Source organism: Zalophus californianus, chromosome 6 (assembly GCF_009762305.2).
Source record: "Zalophus californianus isolate mZalCal1 chromosome 6, mZalCal1.pri.v2, whole genome shotgun sequence".
In the NCBI taxonomy this organism is placed as follows: domain Eukaryota; kingdom Metazoa; phylum Chordata; class Mammalia; order Carnivora; family Otariidae; genus Zalophus; species Zalophus californianus.
In genome coordinates, this window is record NC_045600.1 from 35,267,342 (window position 1) to 35,294,207 (window position 26,866).

Consider the following 26,866-nt stretch of genomic DNA (forward strand, 5'->3'; position numbering starts at 1 on the left):
CAAGGCCCAAGATTCACAGGCAACCTTTTCCTCAGGCAAAGCTTTGCATGCGATTAGGCCTCCAGAGCGTGTGCTACAATAAACAAAATGTCAGCCCCCCCCCCCCCCCGTCATCCCACCCCCCACCGAAGACACTGGCAGGTGCCGCTCCTGTAACAGCTCTCTCCGGGATGCTCCTGGCGACAGCACCAGGACTGCATCGCATCCCCCCCCAGGGGCAGGCTTGTGAAAGGCTGACCATTTTACCAGGGGCTTCACCTCACCAGTTCCAGATAAAGAAATCACTAAAACTCCAAGCTATTTTTGCTTTGAAAACATTGGACTCTTGGGGAGTTCTTGACTTCTCTATTACAATGGTCAAGCCAGAGACAGTGCAGGCTCCAGAGTCAGGGGAATGATATATCTTAACGCCCTGAAACCGAAAGCTCTGCAGCCCCAGGCAAGGAATCTCAGGACAGACTACGACTGGGAGAATGGGAAGATAGGCAGAGGTTCTGTTTACTTCGAGTCCGTATCCAAAGTGGCCACAACTCACATGAAATGAAGAAACCAAAGAAAGGGGCTCAGAAAGAACAACCAAAGAAGAAGAAAAGGCATGTGGGGATGGCAAGGCAGTAGGGAGGAATCTCATCTTCCACATTTGAGCAAGTAATTACCCAACTACTAAGTCCAAAGAAAACCTTCCCTCTGGGCCAAGGGATCTCACTCCAAGAACAGATCAGTACCCACGGGGGCAGCCATGACTCCCCCTCTCCCACTGGTTTCCTCAGGGACACCCTGCTCTCACATAAAATAAATTAGGATGATTTGGGAGTCCGCAGGCAACCTGAGATTTCAAGAGATAACAAAGGAAGGCTCCCAGAAATTTTGCTTGCTCTCTAAGTGCTTTGGTTTGGAATTCCCATTTGAGACTCCACAGAAATGAACACAGGTCTCTCCACTCCAGGCGTGGGGGGGAACAAACTTGCATTTAGGACTCTCCAGTGAACTTAAGATGTTTCTAATGGCCGCAACTACATTTCTAATGGGGGCAACTACAAAGTCTGTCAGACATGGTGGATCTTTTCCGCATGGGTTCTGTTTCTCTGCCCCTTTCTGAAAGTGCCTCTGTGGTCACTATTGTGACCGTGACGTGCAGAGCGCGGGTTCTCAGTTCTGATATGACTGGTACGGAACTCTGCACTGGAAACTGTGGCTTCACACCCAGCTAAGGCGACACTCACCCCGGGGCCCAGGACGCACACCCACCTCCTGCCGGCCACAGCCAGTTTGAAGCAGTACCCATAACGCGACTGAACCACTGGAGTTAAATCCTGGTCTGCGCATGCATGCCCAAGGCAGGAGGTTCCACACCGGGCACTCGAAATCCAGGACAGACAGAGCTCATTTCTGCCCCCCTAAAAAAGCACTCTGGCTTCCTGACTTGGTGAGCAGCCGCGGGACATGGCCAGACCCCCGCCAGCCACCCCCCGGCCCCGCCACCCCTCGGGCTCACCTTGAGCATGCAGTGCGCGGTGCAGCAAGGGCAGGAGCCCCGCCTGCCAGAAGGAGTAGCAGCCATCCACCAGCTTGTTGCAGCGGCCCTGAAAGCCACCTTCGAAGCGCATCTGCCGGCTGGTCACCCATTGCTGAGAATGACACAGACAAGGGAGAGGCAGTTGTAGGCGAAGGTCCTGTCCCCTGGCTTCTTGGCACCGGCAGTCCCCGTGTGGGGGCTGTTTTTCCTCCCCCTCACTGCTGCAAATGCAGCGTGGAGCACTTCAGCTGGACCCCTTCAGGGCAATGCATCTCGGCTCCGTGCCTAACAGACAACGGACCACCTCTTCCTGGGTTCCAGATGGGTTCTGGTGCTGACAGGATGAAGAGGCCGGGCTGGCCTGTAAGGAGACCTGCAAGTGTCTCTCCATAAACAAGGCTGAACTAGGAAATGTAAAGCAAGACCACCAGGGGCTTGTTTCTAACCACTTTCCCTGCTCAGGGAAGTTTATTAAAAGCAGCTAAGTGGACTTTTGTGCTATGTCTCGTCAGATGATCTCAAACCGTTCCTGACTTTGACTTGGCACCTGAAGAAATCCATCCAAGGTTTCTTAGCAAGTCACTTGCAGGACTGGAAGCAGAAGCCGTTACCCTAACCACCAATGACGGCTCTGTCCAGTCTAGACCCTCTGCTTCTCCAGGGGAACCTGGCTGCCTAACAGAAGAAAATCTTTCACTCTGACCCTGGAAAATGGCTCCTGATGTCACTTAGCAGTCACCCATGATGCCGCCCTTCCCACTTATCTCCAAGTCTCCTAAACACGTGCTGCTACCAAAATCAAGATAGCCGTGGGTTTGGCCTCCAGGAATCAGCAGAACCAACTGGCTGAGCAGATAATGACATCTCCATTTGCCTCCCAGGCAGTTCCAGCCACCAGCCACCGACTTTCAGAACTGAACGATGCAGAATAGGGCATCTCCTTGTCCCTAGGTTCTTGCTAGACTGAGTTCCCAAAAGGAGCCACCAAGGGCCCTTTTTAGAATTGGGGGGGGGTGGTGGTGTCCAGCGTGCTTTTAGTTAGTAGTTGTGGAGTTTAGATTATATCCCTGTTCAAGGCAACACTCACCCATAAGGGTCAAGTCCCAAATTCTCAGAAGACAGACATAAAAACTAGACTGCAGGTGCAGGTACTGATATGTCCCCGGTGAGGTTTCAATGAGCCAGTGCTTTAGGGATGATGCCATTTAATGAAAGTAGGTGAAGTAACACTCAAGGAAAGAGAAAACAGGTACTACGGTGGGGAGTCCATTCTTCATTTTTACTTACCCTACAGACTAAGGGTTGTTTTTTTTTTCCCCAGACTAATGGTTTTTAAGTCAGACTAAATAATTTTTTCCAATGTCTAAGCCCATGGGTTTATTCTGTTTCCCTTGGCTATATGAATTCATAAAATCCTTCAGGGATGGGTCCTAGGTCTCCTGGGTAAACAGAAGGGAGAGAGTAGTTTGGGTGAGAAGGACACTGGCATTTAGTGAGCACCTACTATATGCCGGGCTGGTTTATAGATTTTTTTCTCCTTTAACTTTCAGAGTCCGAACTGCTAATCTCTCCTTTAAGCTTCAAAAAACTGTTATCTCTGCCTTATAGAGGAGAAAAAAATGGAAGCTAAAACAGACATATTTCCTAAGGTCACATGGTTAGGAAGTGGTAGAGACAGGGCTCCAATCTAGAATACTGCCATTGTAACTGAGGCTTCTGCTAATTATATTCCTTATTTCTGCCTGGGAAATGGGACTTTCATATTTCATGCCTTATTGGTGATCAGACTTTTAAATGTCTAACAAACTCTAAGTCCAGTGCACAAAGTTGGCTATTTCAGCATGAACCTTCAAGGAAAGTATACTATAGGAGGCTTCCTAAAGATGAGGACAAAATACTGCTGGTCATGTATCTACAGAGATTACCAGAAACTTTCTTGCAAGCTCATGATGGGTCTCACGACAGTTCCTATGATGAGAGGCTGACATCTGAACTTAGGGAGAGGAGGTGAATGTCAGTTGCAGCTGGTTTGCTTTGAGGTCATGGTTGGGAGTAAATGCTTCCCTGAAGATGGTGGCACTGGGTGTGTGTGTGTTTGTACACTAGGCCTCTGATAATTTCAGTACAATCTAGTGACTCCCTGAAGCTGACTGCTTCCTGAATTCCTCTCAGTATTTGTCAGGAGCCTAGCTAGAGTCCAGACACACATGCCAGGGCTCCCTGCTCAATGCAGCCACCCTGCTCTGCCCAGCTCATTTAAATGTAGTTACTACATGTTCACATATTGCAGTCAGTAACAAAAGCTTGGCTTCAAAAGGCCTGAGAGACCTTCTCACGACGTTTTCTCTTAGGAGATTAGTTCTAAGACACACAAATTTAAGAGATTGAAGCTACAGTCTTGAAGTATGAGCAAAGTACTCTGGCTCATGCCAGATGTGTGAGGGACTCAAGACGACTATGGAGTTGGCCTAACACACCACAGAAAGGTTAGGGCAGGAAGATGGAAAGACAGGAAGAAAGGAGCCAAGGCCGAGAGCAGACGTTCACCCCTCCCGCTTTCTTGGAAAAGTACTAAGCGCCCCAACAACTGCGTTGAAAAGCTTCATTACAGGTCATTTAGTTCATGGGCTCAGGGCAGGAACTCTAGGCCCTTCCCACAGCCGAACCGTCCCCAAGCCTGTGAGGCTGAGCAGTCACATCACCAGGGGCCTAGGGCCTGAGAGGAAGAGGGGTCAACAGACACTTACCAATAAGCTCTTCAAGTTCAAGGAACGTTCCTTCTTGAGGATGACCAGTGCAGCCAGGCCACAGAAAGTATAGCCACCGTGGGCTTCCATCCCCGGCACCCCACCAATTCCACCTTCCCAATTCTGACACCTAGGAGGAGATCAAGAAGAGCAGGCTGAGTGGTCAGTGTCAACCAACGAGCGGCCAGCCGGAGTGGGCCAGGCGGCAGGGGGGAGGCGGTGCGGTGCAAGTGCGGAACCACCCTGGACGGCAAAGAACAAGTTTGCTCAGGTCACCACATGAACCGTCACAGCTAGGAATGGAAAGATGCCAGCTAATTAACTTTTGCAAATGCCCGTCCCTCCAAAAAAAGGGGGGGGGGCTCAGAAATAGTCTAGTTATGTAACATAGTATCTCAAATCTTTACTTTTAAGGAAAAAGTTATAAAATCATACATAGTATGACAACTGGTATTTAAATGCTGTATCTATTGCTGGTATTTTTCCTCTTTTCTGTATTTTCAGCAAGTTCCTATAATGAACATAAATACCCATATTACTATCAAAATAAACTTTTTTATTTTATTTATTTGTCAGAGATAGAGAGAGTGCATGAGCAGGGGAAGTGGCAGTCAGAGGGAGAAGCAGGCTCCTCGCTGAGCAAGGAGCCTGATGTGGAACTCAAACCCAGGACCCGAGCCGAAGGCAGACACTTAACCGACTGAGCCACCCCGGCATCCCAAAATAAACTTATTTTTAAAATAATAACTTCCTATATATTTAAATTACTAATTTATTATCATAATTGTTATTATTTGGGGTTACACTGTATATTAATAGTGTTTCTCTAGTCATAAAAACATGCCTGATCTTTGGACCAGCAATAGAAGGTCATTTCTAGGAATTAATCCTACAAAATAAGCAAAAATGTATTCAAATAGCAGATTATAAGAATGTTTACCATTCCCATTTATAACAGTGAAATATTAGAAACTCAGGAGCTCAACAGTAAGGGACCAGTTATATAAATTATGGCATATTGTACAATAGAAAACCACTCATTTAAAAACGATGCTATGAAGTATATTTAAAGATGTTCCAAATATATCACATGCAAAAAGTTACAAAGTAATAATGTACTATATAATTTTTCTGGAATTCTAGAAAGATATACACCAACAGAGTGGTTGATGGTAGATTCCAAGTGGTTTGGATGTTCTTCTTTTTGCTTGCCTGTAATAAATGTTTTATCTGTGAAATAAAGAAATTTTCTTAGTGTAGTTTCCTATAACAGTGCAGGACTTTACTTCCCGTGATCTCCATGTATGAACACGGGCTCGTACTCTGCAGGTGTGTCCGCATCCCAGTCCCAGCTAGAGAACAGGTGCACAGGGGGAGGAGCGCTTACTCCAAAACTTGGCAGAACTTCCGGACGGAAGTGAAAAGAAGCAGTAATCCTGCCCGTCTTCCAGGCACCTCTCCCTAGAGGCCTGGCATCTCGGGAACTCAAAGGCCTTTTTCAGAGCAGTCCCCAGGCCCAGGGACATCACAGTGTAGAGTGCCAAGCCAAAAACAGGCTACTGTTCCCTGCACTGACTCCTCAGCACCTCTGTCCCAGGACCCTGGCGCTTGCCCCCCACCCCCCCCACCCCCCAGCGGCGAATGTTCCTTCTCTCACGTTTGGCCGCATGTAGTGTAGTAATAGTTGTGAAGAGTCTGATGAGTGAGGGACATGCTGGGGACCTCTTAGCATTTTTCTTAACATAACTTATCTTTCAAAAACCGTTTTGAATTAAAAAAAACAGATAGTGTTAAAGAACAAATAATGAGAAGTAAATCTCCTGCCCACCCTAGCCCCCAGTCCCTGTCACCAGCAGTGACCGCTGTTGGTTTCTGCACCTCTGCCTCTCTCTCTCTCCAAACACACACACACACACACACACACATACACACACACACACACACGAACGCACATGGCTTACATTCTGCTTTTCCTCCCTTTATATGCATGGGAGCAATTTTAATCATTGTAAATTAGTAAATTTAGTAAAATTCTTCAGGAGTGTCTTCTAGTTAAATCTAACAGATTGAGCACAAGAGCCCAGTAAAAGGAAAGGAAAGGAATTTCAAAAGGGATAAACCCACAAGGGTAAAAAGCATAGGAGAAGATATGAACACAGACAGGAGATAACAAAATTTCAAAAGCCAGGAAAGGAGAGAGAGAAGAAGTAATGGACCTAACAGATTAGAGAGACCTGCCCTCCAGCCCAGGGCAGGCGGCAACAGAAAGCAGGGTGATGTGCTCTGTGGAAGGACCAGGACCTACTGGAGGCACAGGACACCTCGAGAAGCCGCATGAGGTGGAAACAAGTTAACTGGCTGCAAATGTATGTAAGAATCAATTAGACCCCCAGGTACCCAGCAGAAGATCAGGGTTTCAGGGGTTTAATCAAGAGGGTCTGAACTCCAGAATATCCAGCACAGCTGAGAGCAGGAGGGAGGCACCACACTGAGCAGGGGATTGCATGAGAATCTATAATCGGAACACAAACACCCCCCACCCTGTTTCCTCCTAGTATTTCACAAAGTTGGCTGCCAACTCCTACCCCAACCAGGAATCTGGAAGATCCTCCTCAATGGAAGCTGATGAACCCAAGGGAAAAACCCCAATGGGGTGAAAGGCTGAATCCTGGCACACATAGCTCTCCATCAGCTTTTTAGCACTTGGCTCCTAAATACGAACACCAGACATTTCAGCAGTCTCTAATACTAAAGAGAGAGACCAGAACAGACACACAAAAATAAGTTGGAGAAATAACATAGGGAACAGAAGGAAACTTTTTAGATAAAATATTATATGAGATAAAAATACTTCAAGAATAAAATACGCCTGAAACAAGAACAGGAGAGTATATAAAAAAGTGTTTCTTTTATAAATGAGAATAAAATAAGCTCTGGAAAATTTAAAATAGAATTGCAGAAATAAAAACTCAACAGAAGGTTTAGAAAATAAAAGGTAAGGGAATCTCTCAGAAAGTACAATAAGAAAGGGAGTGGGGGGGATGGGTTAGCCTGGTGATGGGTATTAAGGAGGGCACGTTCTGCGTGGAGCACTGGGTGTTATACACAAACAATGAATCATGGAACACTACATCAAAAACTAATGATGTAATGTATGGTGATTAACATAACAATAAAAAATTTTAAAAAAAGAAAGATTAAGAGTCTTGATAGGCAAAATAATTTGAAAAATTAAAAGACCAACCCTACTTATAGGAGATTATAAAAACAGCAAACACAGAAAATGGAGGGAAAGAAATTATCAAAGAAATAATATAATGAAGATTCTTGGAACTAAAGTATATGCAATTCCAGATTGAATATACCTGCTGAGTGCCAAAAGAAATTAAAAAAAAAAATCCATATCATGGTTCATCAGCATGAAGTTTCTAAACAGCAAGAATAAAGATTCCAAAAAACTTCTAGGGAGGGGGATAAGGTGGGACAGAGAAAAAGAGAAACAAAACATAAGCGTCTGCCTTCGGCTCAGGTCATGATCCCACGGTCCTGGGATCGAGCCCCGCATCAGGCTCCCTGCTCAATGGGGAGCCTGCTTCTCCCTCTCCCTCTGCCTGTCGCTCCCCCTGCTTGTGCACGCTCTGTCTCTCCCCGTCAAATAAATAAAATCTTAAACACACACACACAATGCATTGGGAATACAATGGCACTGGGAGGCAGTGGTTACCATAACAGGTTTTGGCCACTTAAATTCCTTGCATTTCAGGGTGCCTGGGTGGCTTAGTTGGTTAAGCAACTGCTTTCGACTCAGGTCATGATCCTGGAGTCCCGGGATCGAGTCCCGCATCGGGCTCCCCGCTCAGCGGGGAGTCTGCTTCTCCCTCTGACCCTCCCCTTCTCATTCTCTCTCTCTCTCTCAATCTCTCTTTCTCAAATAAATAAATAAAATCTTTAAAAAAAATTCCTTGCATTTCAGCTTAACATCAAATTCAATATCCCACCATTTGACATCCAAGGAAACTATGGCATGGAGAAGAGAAATAACTTGTCCAAAGCTACTAAAAGTGACAAAACTGGGATTCAAACCCAGGTAGTCAGAGTTCCGTGTCTAGTAAGTGCCTAACAAACCAAACCTCCTGCAAATACTAGCTACGCACTCTGGACAAAACACACAGAAACAACTTTTCCCGAGGTCTCAGTAGACTGAAAAGAGGCAGGCAGTTTCTGGTGGGGATTTAACGTTTGGAGCAGACAACAGCAGGCAGGCAGGCTCCTCCCTCCCCCACCCTATTCTTTTCTTCCCAGCTAGCCCTGAGGATGGCCGCGGTCAGCCAGCAGTGGAAGCACCAGGTCCGCCGGGTCAGTGGAGGGCAGCCGAAACAAATAGACAGCCCACCATTTTTCTGGTAAGAAGAACCAGGCTGACAGAAATGGGGGAGGAATACCAAAAAGAGGAGAGCCAGAGAAGGAAAACTCCAAATTCCGTGTTTAAACGTCACTGACGTTTCTACCTGACTCCGGAGCACACATGCACTGGGCAAACTGAAAGCAGCCTGTGACCCAAGAACTGATCAAATTGCTGAACCGATGCCCAGTGCACGTGCGACAATCCACACTTTGGGTCTAACTGAGTTGCTGCTAAAACCAAGCCATCAACACTCTTTAGAGCAATCTAACAGAATCCAGTCTCTACAATATAACACCACCATGTCTAAGATACAACCAAAAATTACTTGACATATGCAGAATCAGGAAAATGTGACATGCCAACTCCAAGATACCCAGATGTTGAAATTACCACACAAGAATTTTAAAGCAGATTTTATAACTATATATTTACCTCAGGAAGATTGAAAAAAAATACACTTGTAATGAATAAAAAGATGGGAATTCTTAACTGAGACACAGAAAGTATAATAAAGATCCAAACCCAAGCAGGTTAGCTCAAAAACCTATACTCTCAATCTCTAAACTATAGCTACCTTACCAGTGAGAATTACATGCCAGGTCTTCAGTAAATGTTGGTTATTATTATTGTTAGCCTTTTCCACAATGACACTGGAAGCCAAAAGATAATGGAGGAATGCTAAAAAATGCCAAAGGAATACAGTTTATACAGTTTCCAATTTAGAAATCTCTAACCAAATAAAATCTCAATCAAATGTGAGACTAGAATAACTATAATGCACAATCTTAAAAATTCACCTCCTAAGTGCTCTCTTTTGGGATCTACTGGAGTGTGTGCTTCATTAAAACATGTAAGTAAGCCAAGAAAAAGGAGGGCAGAGGCTTCAACAAAGGAGAGAAGTGAAGTGAATTTCAGGCTGAAAGGAAGCTTCTGGATGCCTGCAGTGCAGCAAGCTGAGAGCAATCTGTCCAGACTGAAGCAGGAGGGCAGGGGGCTCCAGGAAGGAAAACCCAAAATACACACACACACGAGAACTGATACATTACCTAAAGTGTTTGACTGTTTTGAAAGTGATTTTATAGCTCTGGCAGAAAATTTGGGAATAAATTCATGATGTATACATTTTAAAAAAGAGGTGATGATTAATTCCAGGGAAATAAAAATTATATAGGAAAGTAAATATGATCATAGTTTACCATCTGATTTACCTGTAAATTATATTTTCATAGTAATAGGTACTACTTTGGTAAGAATAAAAATGTAAAAAACAAAATAATAAAGCTCAGATATCATTCCGTAATAGTACAAAGGTATCTACTATACCTTTCCTTTTTGTTTTTTTAAGTCACAAGATACTTGAAGCATCTAGGAAAGTATAGCAAATAATATACAGAACGTACATGTACGTTAACACCTAGCTTTAATTGAGTCATAAACACTTCGGGTCTTTCTTTTATTTTAAAGAAATGAACCATTACAGATACAGCTGAAGTCTCCTATGGAGATGGATAGACATCTCCTGATTTCATTTTCTCTGCTCTCCCCGAGAAGTTACCACTATCCTGAATTTGGTGCTTGTTCTTTCCATGCATGTTTTTATATCACCACATGTGATTCTTTCCATAAACAATATAGAATTGTTGTGCATGTTTTCAAATTTTAAGTAAATGTGCTAATCTGCATGTTTTAACACCCTTTATTTTAACTCAGTGTTGTTTTTGAGATTTATCCATCTTGATACATACAGCTCTGGTTCGTTCATTTTAACTGCTATTTTATACTACAATGTGACTATACCACAACTTGCTTCTCCATCTTGTGCTTATGAACATTTAACCTGTTTCTGGGTTTTTGCCATTACAAACAAGTCGTATGTTTGTCTCTTCCATGCAGGTGTGTGAGCTTCTGTAGGTGTGGGGTTACTGGGTCATTAGCAAGGGCATCTTCAAGGTATTACCAAGTTGCTCTCCAAACTGGTTAAATCCATTTAGATACCAACAAGTACTGTTGGAGGAAGGTTTTGATCCTTGCCAATCTACACAATACAACGCTGAAGAAAGTTTGGAAAAAAAAAGAAATCTTTTGAAGTATTTTTGAAATGCACAATGCTACAACCCCAATCCATCTTCTCTTGTAATTTTTATATTCCCTTCCACTCCTTCTTCATTTTCTTTATTTTCAGAATCTTGACCACCTGCTTTCTAAGAGGCCAGGACAAATCCTGGCAGCTCTCACCTTGCTATCCATTCGGCAGTGCCCTCAAAGAGGTCTGGAGTGATGATGTTGGTCAGAGAAGCTACGGAGGCGGCACAGTATGCACTTCTGGAAGGACAGAAACAGAGGTGGGTAGTGTTAAACTTTAAGGAAGGGCTGAAATAAGGTTTACTGAACTCGGGCAGACTGCTCTCTCTCTGCCTGGTAAGCTGTAATCCCTTCTTGGCACTTGGTCAGTGCTCCTGGGTCTCCGACTGAGAGCTTTGACATTCTGTTTGGATAGAGTTGCTCACAGCGTGACTTCAGTGAAAGAACATGACATTCTAGTCTCCCTACCTCCACATGGTCAAATCTACATCAGAAGAAATAACAGCCACATCAATTCATGTCCAAAGTGAATTTAGCTCTTCTTTCAAAGACCTATCATGGTTCCCAAACTTCTGCAGTGTCATTTGGCTATTTCTGATATGCTCATTCATTCGATGTCAGTAATGTTTCAGATCCAGGATTTCTGTTTATAGCATGGACACATTAAAGGTCAACTATATATTTTTTTCTGCAACAAACACTCCAAAGCAGAGCACTAGACCCTAATGGCTGCTTAGTCCAGAAGAGAGGAACAGGAATCAATGAGTCCACTTAGACACTTTCCTTAGGCCTTTATAGGGAGAAAAGAGCTTTGATTTCCAGCACCCCACCAGTACGTGTACACACACACACACACATACACTTTTAAATGAAAAAGAAAGAGAACTTTTTTTTTTTTTTTTAACCTTATCCTACTTGATTTGGTACAATTCTTGCCATTCCATCCTGCCAGCCCTAATTCTTCTCAGGACACATTTTATTTCAGCTTCTCCCTCTATTACAGAATATACCTACAAACTGTGTTTTCTTTCCTTCTACACCCTTTTCAAATATCCAGCATCTCAGCTCCATTTTACGATGAAGACAAAAACTGTTTGTTCTAATTCTGCTTACAGATCCCTTTTCTAAGGGCTCCTAAGGAATATAAAAGGGAGGAAAGAGGAGGGCCTAGTTTCCACGTCGTTCAATATGGACATAATTACAAAGCCAAACTTACGAGGTATTCCAAAGAAATCTCCACAGAAGCTGCGAGCGTTGTTATGCTCCAGCAGCCTTTTTATCAGCCTGCTCACACTGGACACGGAACGGCAGATGCTGAGTTATTCCAGCAGGCATCAGAAGCATGCAAGAGTCTTGCGTGCCAAACATTATCACTGACCATAAGCTAACCTCAGAGGTTTGATCTCATTTCTTTCAGATTTTGAGCCTCTCAGAGGGGTTCCCCAGTATTTGCTCTTGAACCTTAACGTAATTTCTGAGGTAGGGAGGCGGCCAACCATGTAGTTTGCCTCTCACAAACGGAAGAACTGAGAGGTGAGGCCAGAAGCCACTAGTCCTAGATCTCACGGGGCGGGGGGGGGCGGGGGGGGGACACAAAACACATCTTTTTTGTGCAGTTTCTTCCTCTCTCCTACTATTTGCTCATCACATCTCTCAGATTTGTTCACTACTCTCCATCCTCTCTGCTGTCCCCCAAATCCAAGTCACCATTACCTGGATCAAGCTCCTGCCTGGTCTTCCTCCCTCCGGCCCTGAAGTCAGAGGACTTTGACTAAAACACCACAATCTATTCACTGCAACTAGGAGAAGTTCTAATAAAATGCAGATCAAATCACATCATTCCCTACTTAAAACTGGTCAGTGGCTTCCCATTGCTCTTAAACTCCCACTTCTTAAGATTTCAGGACCCCTCAGTCTGGTCCCAGCCCGTCCTTCCAGCTTCACTTCTACTGCCCACGAGGCCCTCTATACTTTAGCAACACAAAACTGCTTTCCTGAACACACTCTATGCCCTGTCACCTCAATTTCTGCAAATGCTGGGTCTCTGTCTCCCCCCTACCCTCACAGAATGCTCCAGATTCTATAACCTAGATTAGGAGGTCAGTAATAAACAACCTCCTTTCTTGAGAACTGAGAAAGGATGGCACTTGCTAGGAGTTCACTGCGGTCTGATCACCTGTGCCATAAACCCCTGAACAAGCTCATCCCAGAAACTATCAGGAATCGTGACACACAGGAAAGATCAAGAGGCCACTCTGTCTAACCCAGAATGAGACCTGCTAGCCTCCAGATGCCCAAATGCACTCCCCCAGACACACACCCCACCTGTCACTGCTGCTTCTCTCCTGGTCAAACCCACTCAATAAGCACTCTGGAGTCCTGGCTGACACTTTCCGGCAAAGGACAATTAAATACCAAGCAAGAAATGATGGAACTGGGATACTAGAAACCAGGCAAAGCAAGGAGGCGTTGTGATCCTATGCAAATCAGAAGCATGGCTGAAAGGAAGCACATTACCAGAGGAGCTTATAGGTGAGATACAGGTGAGTACAGGTGCGATGTGGCTGCAGGGCTCTTGGGTGGTACAGATCGATTTTACTGGAGAAGTTTACTAGCATTTGTCTAGCAGATATAAATAAGAACACAGAAAAAACTCATGCTGGAACTAATAAGCTAGAGAATAATCACATCTGAAAAAGGTATGTGATACAATGCCAAAGCAACCTGCCTTTGCCTCATAATGTCAGAAGTTTTAAAAAGCTAAATTTTGAGGTTGTGCATATTCAGTTGGACTATCTGTAGAAGAGAAATGAAAATCTAGTGTCTGTGAGGGGGGGAAAAACTTTTAACTTTTTCCTTAAGAAGAGTGAACACAATACTGCTTTTCTTCATTAGTTATATTGGCTTTGTTGGCATTTACAGGGTTAAACACAAAACAACAGGCCCCAAATGGAGTCACTTATGCTAAGCCCCACCTCACCAAACTGAAACTTAGTAATAGTTTCAGCTCTCCAGAAATGAAGTCTTAAACCAGTTAATCAGGAAGCACCTGATCAGCACTGGTTAGGTCATCTGCCTGATAGAACCCCGCTGTCCCCTAAAGGAAAGTAACCTCGCAATAACCCACCTGTTTGCCTAGTATAACTTCCTTGTTCTTGGTCCCTTCTGCCTATAAAAGTTTCTATTTTGTGTAGCTCCTTGGAGCACCTTTCTATCTCCTGGGTTAGATGCTGCCAGTTTGAATAGATTTTTGCTCAAATGCTTACATTTTTTTAAATATGCCTCATTTTATGTTTTAACACCAGATACTGGGGTAGTATGATATAATAAAAATATATATTTGGTCTTCTCCCAGATTCCTGGTACAGCGCTCCTAAAACCCTTGGAATTTCCTGTGTGACAGGGGTGACAGGAGAGTCTCTAGTTATTCAGAACAAGCCCTGGTGAAGCACACCCGCATTATGCTAATGAGGTGACTCCTGGAGGGCGGGTTGCTTGCCAAAGGAACTGACCACATGGTTAGAGGGTTGGAACTTTCAGCCCCACTCCCCTGAGGAGAGGGGCTGCAGATCAAGTTAATCACCAATGGCCAACGATTTCATCAATCATGCCTACACAAGATAATTTCCATAAAAACCCTAAATGACGGGATTTGGGGAGCTTCCGGGTTGGTGAATGCATCCAGGTGACTGCCCGGAGGGTGTCATACCCCAACTTCATGGGGACAGAAGTTCCTGCCCTCTGGACCTTTCCAGACCTTGCCCTATATACCTCTTCATCTGGCTGGCCATTTATATCCTTTATAATATCCTTTGTAATCAACCAGTAAGTAAATTGTTTCCCTGAGTTCTGTGAGCCCTCCTCGCAAATTGTTGAACCTGAAGAGGGGTCATGGGAACCTCTGATTTGTAGCCAAGTCAGACAGAAGTGTGGGTAACATGGGGAAGCATCTGAAGTGGGGGTGATCTTGTGGGACTGAGCCCTTAACCTGTGAAATCTGAGCTAAATCTGGTTAGTTGGTGTCAGAATTGTTTAACATGAGGAAAAAAAAACACACGTTTGGTGTTGGAAGTGTTGTTAAGAAACCATTTTTCCAGTGGAGAACAGATTTTTGGTTTGAATAGACACGTTACATGATTTTTTTCTCCCCCTTTACTTTCAAACCAATAGTTAAGCCAGAAAATTAACCAACTTGTGTAGAAGCTAAACACATTTACAAACAAGGTAATAGATGGCTTTGCTATAGAAAGCTCGAAAAAACATATTTCTCTGACTAAATAATCAGAATTTGGTATAAAATTTCAATGATCCACAACCTTTGAGAAATGACTTAGTCAGTGAATTCCCCATATGCTTCAGTAATCTCCTGCCAGATGAGTGAGCTACTTGCTAGGTACGTTAGATCATTCTAGAGTGAAATAATAATTTTGAGCCAACCGGTTCTAATCAGTTATTGAAATTCTATTTCCCTGCACTCTACTGGCCCCCAAGGGTTTTTGTACCTCCTAAAGCAACTCTCATACAGGTGATAGACATTCTCATGATTTCACCAAATTCATTCAGAAAATATTTACTAGGTCCCTACTGGGCTTCCTTCTCCCTTCCTATCCCAGAGAGATGAAAGATTATATTACACTATACAGTTATTGTATGTTATGGTATGTCATTTTCTACCAACCAAATAAGTTTTTGATTCTTAAAAGCATTTGATTTTGTTCCTGTCTTATATTTTGACATTTACAAAGAAGTCAAGGGACAGTGACACCTGAGGACATCTGTCTCATGTTTGCCATGATTATGAACTGTGTCCCTGACATGTCATTCTATGTGTCATTCTGTGAGACAAAGCAACAGATTTTCCGTGTTGTTCCTTGGGTTTGGCATCTCCAATGGCAGATAAACTCCAGAATCTACTAATGGGGCAGCCTGAGAAAAACCCTACTCACCTCACATCCACCTCACCTCCAACATGCATGAGAAAAGAGCCATCGGGTTGCTTCAGTGAGTACAAATACTGAAGAAGCTTCTCTCTAAGGAACAAACAGGTGGGAGGCAGGAGACAGCAATGGTCAGTGCAGTGTCAGCAGGCGGGGGCCCTCTGGGTGTCCTGTACTGATGCTTTGGCTGTACCTGTTAATGACGTCATAGGCCTCCTCAGTACCAATGATGCAGAGCGCATTGACTGCTGCATACGTGGGTGCAAGATGTGGGTACTGGCCAGGACCCCCTCCAAAGCCACCTTCTGGACTTTGACACAGCTCCAGGAACTGACACACGCTAGGTACACAGCCAAAGGGAAAACCAAAGTCAGAGAGCATTCATTTCAAAACATCAAATTTCACCAGAGTCCATGACTTTCCCTCAAAAGAGAAAAAAAAAAAAAAACCTCTCCTCCCAACTACTGAACATATATTGAATATAACCTCTGAAAAGGGCATCTCTACCCTGCTATTTTGAATGCCCTTCTTTCTGAGTTTTGCATTTAAGGACCCACCTAGCTGTGAAGCAAGGAGAAATCCGGGCAGAGACCAACAGCTTTTCATAGAATTGGGAGTAAGCCTCATGCCTCTTGACAGAATCTTTCCCATATTTTCCCCTCAGCTTGCCATGCTAGATCTGTGGACCCAGCCCCTTCTCCTTGCCTCTGAGGTCCCTAAATTGAGTTTTGTCTAAGTTGTGATGGTGTCCAACCTCTGCCCATGCTAACCACTCTGGTCTGGAGCCACCACCTAGGCCTACCCAGGATATTTAAAGAGATGTCTTCTTACTCCTGTTGTCACCTAAGCCCCAGGGGTTTCTGACTTTTATTCCTACTACCACCAAGAAAGAAGCTTCTACAATTGCACTACTGGGTATTTACCCCAAAGATACAAATGTAGGGATCCGAAGGGGCACGTGCACCCCAATGTTTATAGCAGCAATGTCCACAATAGCCAAACTGTGGAAAGAGCCTGGCTGTCCGTCAACACATGAATGGATAAAGAAGATGTGGTGTATATATATACAATGGAATATTATGCAGCCATCAAAAAAATGAAATCTTGCCATTTTGCAGTGATGTGGATGGAACTAGAGGGTATTATGCTAAGTGAAATAAGTCAATCAGAGAAAGACAATTATCATATGATCTCACTGATATGTGGAATTTGAGAAACAGGCAGAGGATCATAGGGGAAGGGAGGGAAAAATGAAACAAGACGAAACCAGAGAAGGAGACAAACCACAAGAGACTTAATCTCAGGAAACAAACTGAGGGTTGCTGGAGTGCAGGGGGGTGACGGATAGGTGGCTGGGTGATGGACATTAGGGAGGGTATGTGCTATGGTGAGCACTGTGAATTGTGTAAGACTGATGAACCACAGACCTGTACCCCTGAAACAAATAATACATTATATGTTAATTTAAAAAAAAAAAAAAGAAGCTTCTAATGAAGTCTGCCTCCATGGTTAGGAGAACAAAAGAGAAGTGGACTTCTATCACGCTCACCTCAGTTGTGGCAAACGTCAGCACTGCTAACTCACATCACAAAAATGCATCGCAGCCTGTAGGCTTTTGGAGAATTTTTCACACTAATCCACAGAGGCTCCAGGTCCCCCACTGAGGGAAACCTCCAAGCATGGCATCAGGTTGCCCAGAAGTTACATTCTTGTCTGAGGTCAAACCAAGGGAGCCCCTATTTATCCAAGGTCCTCTGAAGTTCACCAGGAAGGGGTGCCCCAGGAAAGTCCTGGTTATTGAGCTCTTTCCCCACAACTCAACCGGGATCACAGGCTTCCAATTCGGACAAGCCTCCGTTTAAGAGAACAAGCTGCAAATCTCTGCCCTGGTGCTCAGGCAGCCTTCTTCCCCTGGACTCTTTGATCTCATTCTTTCTTATCTACCGCTGACAGAGAAACCACATAGAGTCTAGCTCATCTCCCCTAGGGCACAAGCTTATTATTGCTTTTCCACATAATATCTGATGGCTTTTGATTTCAGACCTTCCATTATCTCGCAGGGATAGCAATAGAAAACACTGCTGACTCGCTACTGGAGTTCTGAAGTCTTCACAGGTTAAAAAAAAAAACAAAAACACACACACACACTCCCTTCAATCTGCACCTCTGATTTTACTGCAGGAAACACGAGGATTGAAGTGGAAGTTGATCAGCAGAGAAGGAAGACGGTACTGTGTCATATTTGTAATAGCAATTAATTTTCACTGAGAAAATGAGTTTGTTCCTAACATATTTTCCAAACCTTCATCAATTCATAGCCTATGTCCTGGAAACAAATAGCTAATAAATTCATGTCCTGACAAAGGCTGGCCGCACTGGCATTTTTCTGTATCACAAAAACAAAAGTTTTAGTTGATACAGAACTTAACAGCACATTAAAAAAAAAAAAAAAATGAAAAGAAAAAGAGCCACCTAGCTATCCATTCTCTTTCCCAACTCCCAAGATAGAATCGTGCCAAATACAACACCCCTGACCCTGTAGCCTCATGTCTGGAGAGCCGGGATCTGAATGTACCAGACACCTTTAAATCATCCCTCCATGCCAACCTCCCTCAGCTGACATGCAGCATCTGACTGGCCATGGGGCTATGCTGGGGAGCAGGGCTGGGCTTTTCTGGACTCTCAGACGCTTCCATTTTACAGAACATTCTGCTCCAAAGGCTTTCCAACTCACACCTTAAGGAACTGGCAAACTGATCATGAAGCTATGAGCCGTCATTAGCAGAGTTCTTAGCAATTCTGAAAAGCAAAATGTGAATTGAGACTTCTATCTATAAAAAGGGGGAGGAAAAACTTATCTTAAAGACCAGAAATTTACCAACTAGTTAAAAAAAAAATCACAAGCAGGAAACATGGTGCAAATACCAAGAGTGCCAGACTTTGTGAAGAACAAGTTCTCGTGCATCATTCGTTTAGTCATATGACTGAAAGGGCGAGGAGACCTGTTTGCTTTCAAGTCAGCAAGGCGTTTCATTCTAGCTGACGTGACAGCTGCCAACAAAGTGGGGGACTATCTTTACGATTAGGGATTTTCAAACCCAAAATGTGTGTATCACAATCACCGGAGAGCGAGTAGAGACAACAGAGATGCAAGAAATAAGCCTGGGCCTCCATATTTTTACCAAATTCCCAGATGATGTGAACACACACAAAGTTTGAGAATCACAAGTCTTAGCTGAGCAATCACTTAAGGGATGTTTTTTTAAAAACCCAACACCCAGGCCACATCTAATATCAATGAAACCAGAATCACTGAGGCTGGGACCCAAGTGGCCATATTTTTTAAAATTCCCATGTGGCTCCAATATACAGCCAAGTATCGGTGCCTCTCAAACTTGAGTGCACATGGAAATCACCTCAGAATCTTGTTAAAAATGCAACTCTGATTCGGAAGAGCTAGATGGGCTTGAATCTGCCCTTTCAGCAAACTCCAGGTGATGGTAATGCCACTGGTCTGGGGAACCACATTTTGGGGAGCAATGAGAAAGATCTGTGCTGTCCGATAGGTAGTGACTAGCCACATGAGGCTATTTAAATTTTAAACTAAATTAATTACATTAATGTAAACTTTAGCTCCTCAGTCACAGAAGTCACACTGCAACTGTTCAATGCTACATGTCCCCAGTGGCTCTCACAAAATAGAGAACATTTCCATTATTGTGGAAAGTTCTATCGAACATCAACGCTCTCTCATTCAACTATTAAAAAGTATGTGAGACCTGTAAGAAGATCAAGTTCAAAGCAAGAGTATTAATGATTTACCGTCAGCCTCATAAGGGATTTACTTGGACTTTGAGGTGATGGTTGAGGACTGACCTAAAGTGGCTGATTCTGGGCATCTCTGTCACCAACTTGGATGAAGTACTCTAAAGCATGTACAGTGAACAAACTAGTAATTCCAAAGGAGCAGAGAAACACCTCCAAGGTGAGAATTAAAAGTCCAGAATATTAAAGAAATCAGAAGCACATAAGAATAGAACAAATAAAACACAGACAAGTAACAGATAATACACTTAGGGATGGCAGGAGTGGGGGATGAGTAAAGCATATAAATATATGATGGGAAAGGACTGGGAATATAGGAGAAAAAGAACCAGAGGGTAGAGCCCGTGAGCTGTGAACAAAAATGAGAACACTTGTTAAGAGCATCATAAATGCAGTGCTGGGGGCGCCTGGGTGGCTCAGTCAGTTAAGCGTCTGCCTTCGGCTCAGGTCATGATCCCCGGGTCCTGGGATTGAGCCCCGCTTTGGGCTCCCTGCTCAGTAGGGAGCCTGCTTCTCTCTTACCCCCTGCCCCTCCACGCCGCTTGTGCTCTTCCCCTCTCACTCCTCTCTCTCTCAAATAAATCAATAAAATCTTCAAAAATAAATTAATTATTTAATACAATAAAATTAACTAACTAACTAAATAAAATAAACACAGTGCTGGTCACAACGGTATCTGGCTCAAGCCTCCATTTTCTAACTCAAAGGAAGTTTAGGTTAGAGTTGTAAAATTGGCTAAATATTAAAAATATTAAAAGGCTTAATATTATAGGCAAGCACAGTGAGGAAGCTACCCAGAAAAATACCTCAAGCACGCAAAGAGTAACTGTACAAACTTTCTGGTAAAGAAATGAACACGGAAGCTGAACCACAGCAGCAGAATTTAGGTCAGATTTAAGAAAACCTTCAGCACCAGAACAGGTTACTGTGGACAGACTGACGGCCTAGAAGTTACAAAGATAAAGCTTTAGAAATAGCAACAGTCATCCTTGAGCAGGATGGCTTGGGAGGGGAGGCCAATACAAGACGGATGTGTGGACACTGGGCTTCCTCTAGGACGAAGTCTTTCCAATTTCATACCATAAAACAACTTGAGCTTAGCGCCAGGGAGAGAAAGTCCTCCCCGAGCGGAGTCTGGCAGCGAACGGGTGAAAGGCAGGTGGGCTCTGCAACCAACCCCAGGAGGCCAGTGCTGCCTGGAGAGTCTGACACGTTGTTTGACTTCACCAAGCGCAGCCATCCGCTGGATGCTGCTGTTCTGGAACTATGGTCAAAGCTGAAGTTGGTCATTTTAAAGCAGGGCTTCTCCACCTTGGCACTACTGACATTTGGACTGCGTAGCTGTTCGTTGTGAGAACTGTCCTATGGAGGGTATCTGGCAGCACCCCAACTTCTACCCACTACCCAGCGGTGCCTGGCCAAAAAATGCCTAGGACACAAAGGACAAGATGAGGTATCTTCATAGAAAGGCAAGGAAACAGACAAATTATATTTAAAAATTAAAAGGAAAAGTATTTAAAGAGCTACCCAGGGGATCAGCTACTAATAACCTTTTGAAAGGGAAATAGTAAAACACTGACACACGAAAATTGAAATTTAATACTTTGAAAAACTTGGTAAGCAAAGAAGTCCTAAAACAATTAAGTGAAAGACCATTTTTAGATCTTACAGAAGCTAAAAACCTAACTTTAACAGTGCAGTGGTCCCCCTAAGACTTCACTTTACTTTGTGTGCTACGTTCAAGTAGTTTTCAATAACAAAACATGGGACTGTCATTGAAGGATGCTTCCTTCCGGGCTTAGATCATCAACAAATGTACTTAGTCCAGTTCCAAGATATTAACTTATTTCGGGTAAACACGCGCAAATTTGTGGATACGGTCTCTCAAGAGTAGCAAGCTAAATTCCTACCTATGAATATACTATTCTTGAAAGGTCTGAGACTAGCAGTAAAAACCTGGCCTTGCTGGCTTCAGTAGGCAGTCACAGCAGCTGAAAAAGTGATTTTGTCCACTAGAGGGAACTCAGCCTGCCATACTGTTCCCTAAACAAATAGAAGCACAACACTGAACAAAATAGGAAAGAGAAACGTGTGTGTGCGTGTGTGCGTGTATGCGTGTGTGTGTGTGTGTGTGTGTGTGTGTGTGTGTGTCACCTGCAACTAGGTGGCGGAGTGGGAAAAGAAAGGGGCAGGAAAATAATAATACTCCAGACCTAAATTCTGCACCTTAATGAAGAAGTGAACAGAAACATGACCACATTTTCTTTGTGCAAAATAAACAAAAAGGCAATATCCTATATCAGATTGTCTTTTTAAAAAATCCCACATTTTTACAGAAGTCATTAAGATTTCTCTGTATCTTACCAAAAATAATTTATTTCCTTATTTGTCAAAGCTACTAAGCTCGTTGATAACAGATATTACCTGCACCTAGAATTAACTGTTTGCTAGGCACAAAACAAAATTCATTATTGGAAAGTCTAAGTAATTCTTTAAAAGTCTGTTAAATCAATGCTCAGAAGAACCACAAGTAAAGATTTTAAGGCAGCTGGGAAGCAGAAATTCTCATTCACTATCACGTGGTTCTTGAAATTAGAACAACTAGCTTTTTAGTTCTAAAGCATTCTTTTAAATACAAAACAATAAAATAAATAACATTTTAAAACATGCAAATACCCCACCATCCAGAGAAAACTACTACCAGGTGGGCATATCTTCCGGTTTTCTCTATGCATGTAACTGGCTATATTTTTAATCTACAGAAGTTGAATTTTTTTAACTACCTTTCTTCACTTAAATCATGAACACCTTTCTACATAAATGTATGCATTTTTAAAGATTTTATTTATTTATTTGAGGCGGGAGCATGAGCAGGGGGAGCGGCAGAGGGAGAGGGAGAAGCAGGCTCTCCGCTGGGCAGGGAGTCCGTATGCATTTTTACAAACAAATATGCACTTCCTATGTATCCATTTTTATTTAAGTATAATTGATACATAGCATTTTATTAGTTTCAGGTGTACGACACAGTCATTCGGTATTTGTATATATTGCAAAATGATCACAGCAAATCTAGTTAACATCTGTTAACTGCAATTTTTAAATGGCTGCGCAGTATTTCACCGTATGCACTGCACCATGTTTTACTTCAGCTGCAAACACACTTTAACACATCCCTCCTGTGGATAGTGGGGTCGGGTCCAGGTGTTCACTGCGAAAAGCCCTTTAAAGGGGGTCCTCTCTTCCTGTCTGACGTTGCCATGGAAGCCACTCCGACACTCCTTTCCTCAGCAAAGCCTTACCTATACCACACCAAGTCTACAACCTAGAACAAACCCCAGACCGAAGCCGACCCAAGTCTGACCTGCGGTCTTCCTCTTCAGGAACTACGTCCTCCTAGGGCACACCTGCTCCTCCCCGCCCCCAAATCCTCCATTTCTTGTTTTCTTCTCTCATGTGTACCTCTCCCATTCCCCTGCTGTACATCCTGATAGTGTATCTGTGGGGGAGAAATTTCCCAAACACTCCACAACCCCCAACTGGTATTTCAAAAACACATGGGCCTTTGACAATTAAATTCCTGTTATTGCAGAAACTGGGTCCAATTCTACTTCCAGAGCTAGAAGCAATTAGGCTTGCAGCAGCGTTGTAATAAGGACAATGCATATTTTTCCTCTCCCTCAGAAAGCAACGTACACATCACAAGGGTTAACTGCCTAATTCTTTATTATCTTCCCCATCCACAGTCATCACAAGACACCCTGCCCAGGAAGGCAAGAATGAGAGGTTATTGTTAAGACAGAATGAATGAGACAATGTGTGGTTCTGTTCTTCTGACCTGACAGTGTGACCCAGGCAGGGGCACTGGGACCGGGGTGGGGCCCAGGCCAGCCTCCAGCATCCTCATGGGGCCGGCGCTGTGTGCTTCGGGAAGATGACCCCGGCTCACGGGCGTTCCCTCCCGGACTCCTCTCCCTCAGGAGGACCAGGGGAGCAGATGAACTCCAGATGTTTCCAAGGGAATGTGCTCTCTCTCTCCGTCTCCGTGAGAACTGGGTCATCGGATCTGTCCCTGGCTGCCCTTCCCTACCCCAGGTATCCCTAAGACTGAAGTGAGGATAAGGGGGTAAGGTTCTGCTTTAAAATATAAATTGTGATGAGCTTCTAAGGATGAGGTGCCACAGTCATCCCCAGAACACCATCTGTACCAGCAGTCCGGGGAGAATCTCATTTGCTTAGATTTCTACTCATAAATCAGAAGTTTAAGAAAATTGTGGGTCAAAGTATCTGCACACCAAGAGTGTAACACATCTAATACCATCAAGAGCTACACTGTCCCCCAGGCATTGGTGGGGAGGGAGGTCTATGGAGGTGTTTAGGGAAGGAAAAGGCGTTTTTGTTCATTGGGTTGGCACATGCTTCCCCACAGAAGCTATTCAAATTCATACTGTACTTTCTGGCAAAATCATGTCTCTCAGAATTGATGATGAAGAATTTTCTCAAAGACCAGAGCAAGAGCCAAAAGAAAAGGCCATAGAAGAAACCAGAATCCTTCTCTTGGGAGTTCAAAGTCTTGTTCTACCCACGAGCTCACAATAGGCTTCTAAAGTGGAGGAGTTTCAGGAAGTTACTGGGGTCAAGGGGAGGGCAAGGGTATCTTTGTAGCCTGATGTGTTTTTCATTCAAAATCAATATAACAGAAACAAAACAAAAAGAACCCCCGACTCAAAATGGAATTTCAAAGAACAGCCCAGATTCCCTGAAGCTGGACTCACTCTGCGGCCACCATCTGGGGGACGGGTTCATCTAGCAGTTCCAAGCTGTGGAGGATCCAGTAGCAGAGCCACGGGCGGCTGGCATCCAAACACTGCGAAAGGCACAGGGAGAGAACACACCCCTTATTCAGAATCATCCCAAGATGCTGCTGACAAGGCGACATCTGGCTCACCCCAGATGCCTGGAAAGGGGGAGGAGGGCACCCTATGAACAGTAAGTGAATGAAGGACGCTTTGCTTTGTGGCCCCAGTCAGCAGCTGAAGTGACCATATGTGCAGAAAGGACAATGGGACAAAGAAGTTCACCTTGAGCCCACTAGGTCCTCCCCTGATAGGCGCCTCAGGAAGGCTCAGCAGAGGGGTACCCACACGCCAGGAAGCTAAGTGATGCTGCTTTCTCAGTGTAGACCCAAGGAGATCTAGGCTCTCAGACAGCGATTTCCTGGATTAACTCATCCACCGATTCAACAAATATTTGGTACCTTCTTGTGTGTGCCAAGCATTGTATTAGATACGGGGGGCACAATAATGAATACAATTTAGTTCTTACTCTTGAGATGCCTGGGATATAGAATGTGTGTGTTTATCTGTAGAGGAAGAAGGCTCTAGACAGGTGCAGTTAAACACGAGTCACCTTACGGCTTTCTGGAACAAGATGGCACATAACACACGCATGCATGAACCCGAATAACAATATGCGCTACAATGGGCAGGAGCAGAGTCCAGACAGAGCACATGAAGAGCCTAATTCTGCCTCAGGGGCTGGGAAAGGCTTCCCAAGGTGACGCATGAGGTGCTTGGGATCCCAATTCAACCCATAAACATGGATAGAGCATCCAAGGCAGGCAGGCAGGTAGTCGTCCTGCTCCCGTTTTCCAGAGTAAAAGTATATAAATGAGATCCAGGGAGATTAACTTTTTCCAGACGACAAAGACCATCAAATGTCAGAGCCGAGACAAGAAGCCAGGTTTCTGGACTCGCACTCCAGCGCTCCTTCCATTGGCCCAAGCTGCCCTCTTCATGAATGTGCTGACCGTCCCGAGCTGCCGCTAGGCCACCACCTGGGGAGCTGTGCATGTGGATCCCGCCATGCGCTTCCGAGATGACTTAATCCTGCGACTGACCTCCGTCAAGTAGTAGGTGAGATAAGTAGGGGAGAGAGGGCATAGCAAGCTGCAGCACTCCATTCAACTGTTAGCTGGTACAGTATTAACCATATCGGGGCTCACTGCAGCCTAATCAGTGAGGACCCCCGTCAACGGTTGAAAATTTTGACCCCAAAGCCAAGTCTAGCCCGTAGGCATGTTCTACCTGTTCCCTGTAGTGTTTTGTTTTTTAAATTAGAATTAGTTGCAACGTGTAGGCATTGGGAGAGTCACACAGGAACCTGGATTTCTGGCTTAATTTGAAAAAAGCGAGCGAGAGAGAGATCTGGCCAGCCTGGGTCTGCTGGAACAGAGGGAAAGCACAGGGCCTCGGGTGTGCCTCCGTCTCCCTCCCACCTGCCCACTTCTCTTATTTACGCTACCTGCTTGGGTCTACAGGCGTTTCAGCTGGCCAATCCCTGCTGTAAATAATCAAATGTAGACCCCCAAATAAAAAGCAAATTAAAAGCAGGGCTGCTGTGTATAAGGTGAGGCAGGAAGATTGGAGCCCTCCTGTTCACATGCATCCCCGGCCTGCCACCTTCCCAACACCGTACCCCCTCCTCCACCACCACTGCCCTCCCTGAGGCCCCTCTGTGGAAGCCCAGGGCTCTGAGGAATGTGATTTAAAATGCACTCTAAATGTGGGCATTTTTACAGTGTTCAACTGTGGAAGTCCTCACTGGGATTTATACACTGATCCTTTGGCCGGCATAGGAGTTAGATCCGCTTACAGGGCAAAGGATTAGGGATGGACAGGAACTGCCTTTTAGCCAGGTGACAAGCAGTGGCCAGGAGAAAGCACGCGAACGCCTCACCACAATCTAAGGTACAAGAAAGCCCCACCCCATGTAGGGTGTCCCAGGGGAGGACACGACTAGCGAGCTGGTTCTGCCCTTTCAAGAGTGGGAGCGCTGGCTCCTGCGTACCTGGCTCCTGCCGCAGCCACAGGGATCAAAGAGTGACTCTGCAGCAGGTCTGGCCCCTGAGTGTTTCACATTCTAACAGAAAAAAGGACCATCTGGCTGACCATCCGACTGAGCTCCTGGCAGCACGCTTACCTCATAGGCGTCTGTCAGCTGTCGAAGCCCTCTTTTCAGATAATGGAAGTGCTTCTCCCTCTGCAAAATCAGCCTGGAGAGACAAAGAGCTTGAAAACCCAGTCTTATGCTTCTGCTTCAGCCCCACTAGAGAACACACGTGTGCACGTGCACACACTCTCAGCTTCAGGACACCCCCCCCCCTTCCATGGTCAACAAGTAGATAACCAGCATCTTCTTTAGCTCCCAAGGGCAGCTAAACCAGACAGAAAAGGCCAGCACCTGACTGTCCCTAAAGTGTCTGAAAAATGTGCTGGCCAATGCTTTGGGTGAGTTCCTCTCCTTCGTAGTAGGTGACTTTGGGCTAAGCAAAAAGCCACAATGAACACACACAGCC

At 44.5% G+C, this 26,866-nt stretch overlaps 1 protein-coding gene across 2 annotated transcripts in view; it reads right to left on the bottom strand.

Moving 5' to 3' along the window:
• The window catches only part of LOC113908809 (protein farnesyltransferase subunit beta), a 61,498-nt gene that overhangs the window by 11,144 nt on the left and 23,488 nt on the right, over positions 1-26,866 (bottom strand). For both annotated transcript variants that reach the window (XM_027569277.1, XM_027569276.1), the window contains exons 3-9: positions 26,491-26,563; positions 24,285-24,376; positions 15,881-16,027; positions 15,697-15,780; positions 10,904-10,990; positions 4,264-4,393; positions 1,496-1,628 (exon numbers count right to left, since the gene is read on the bottom strand). In XM_027569277.1, coding sequence (XP_027425078.1) covers positions 1,496-1,628; positions 4,264-4,393; positions 10,904-10,990; positions 15,697-15,780; positions 15,881-16,027; positions 24,285-24,376; positions 26,491-26,563 — 746 coding nt within the window. The remainder of the gene's footprint in view (positions 1-1,495; positions 1,629-4,263; positions 4,394-10,903; positions 10,991-15,696; positions 15,781-15,880; positions 16,028-24,284; positions 24,377-26,490; positions 26,564-26,866) is intronic.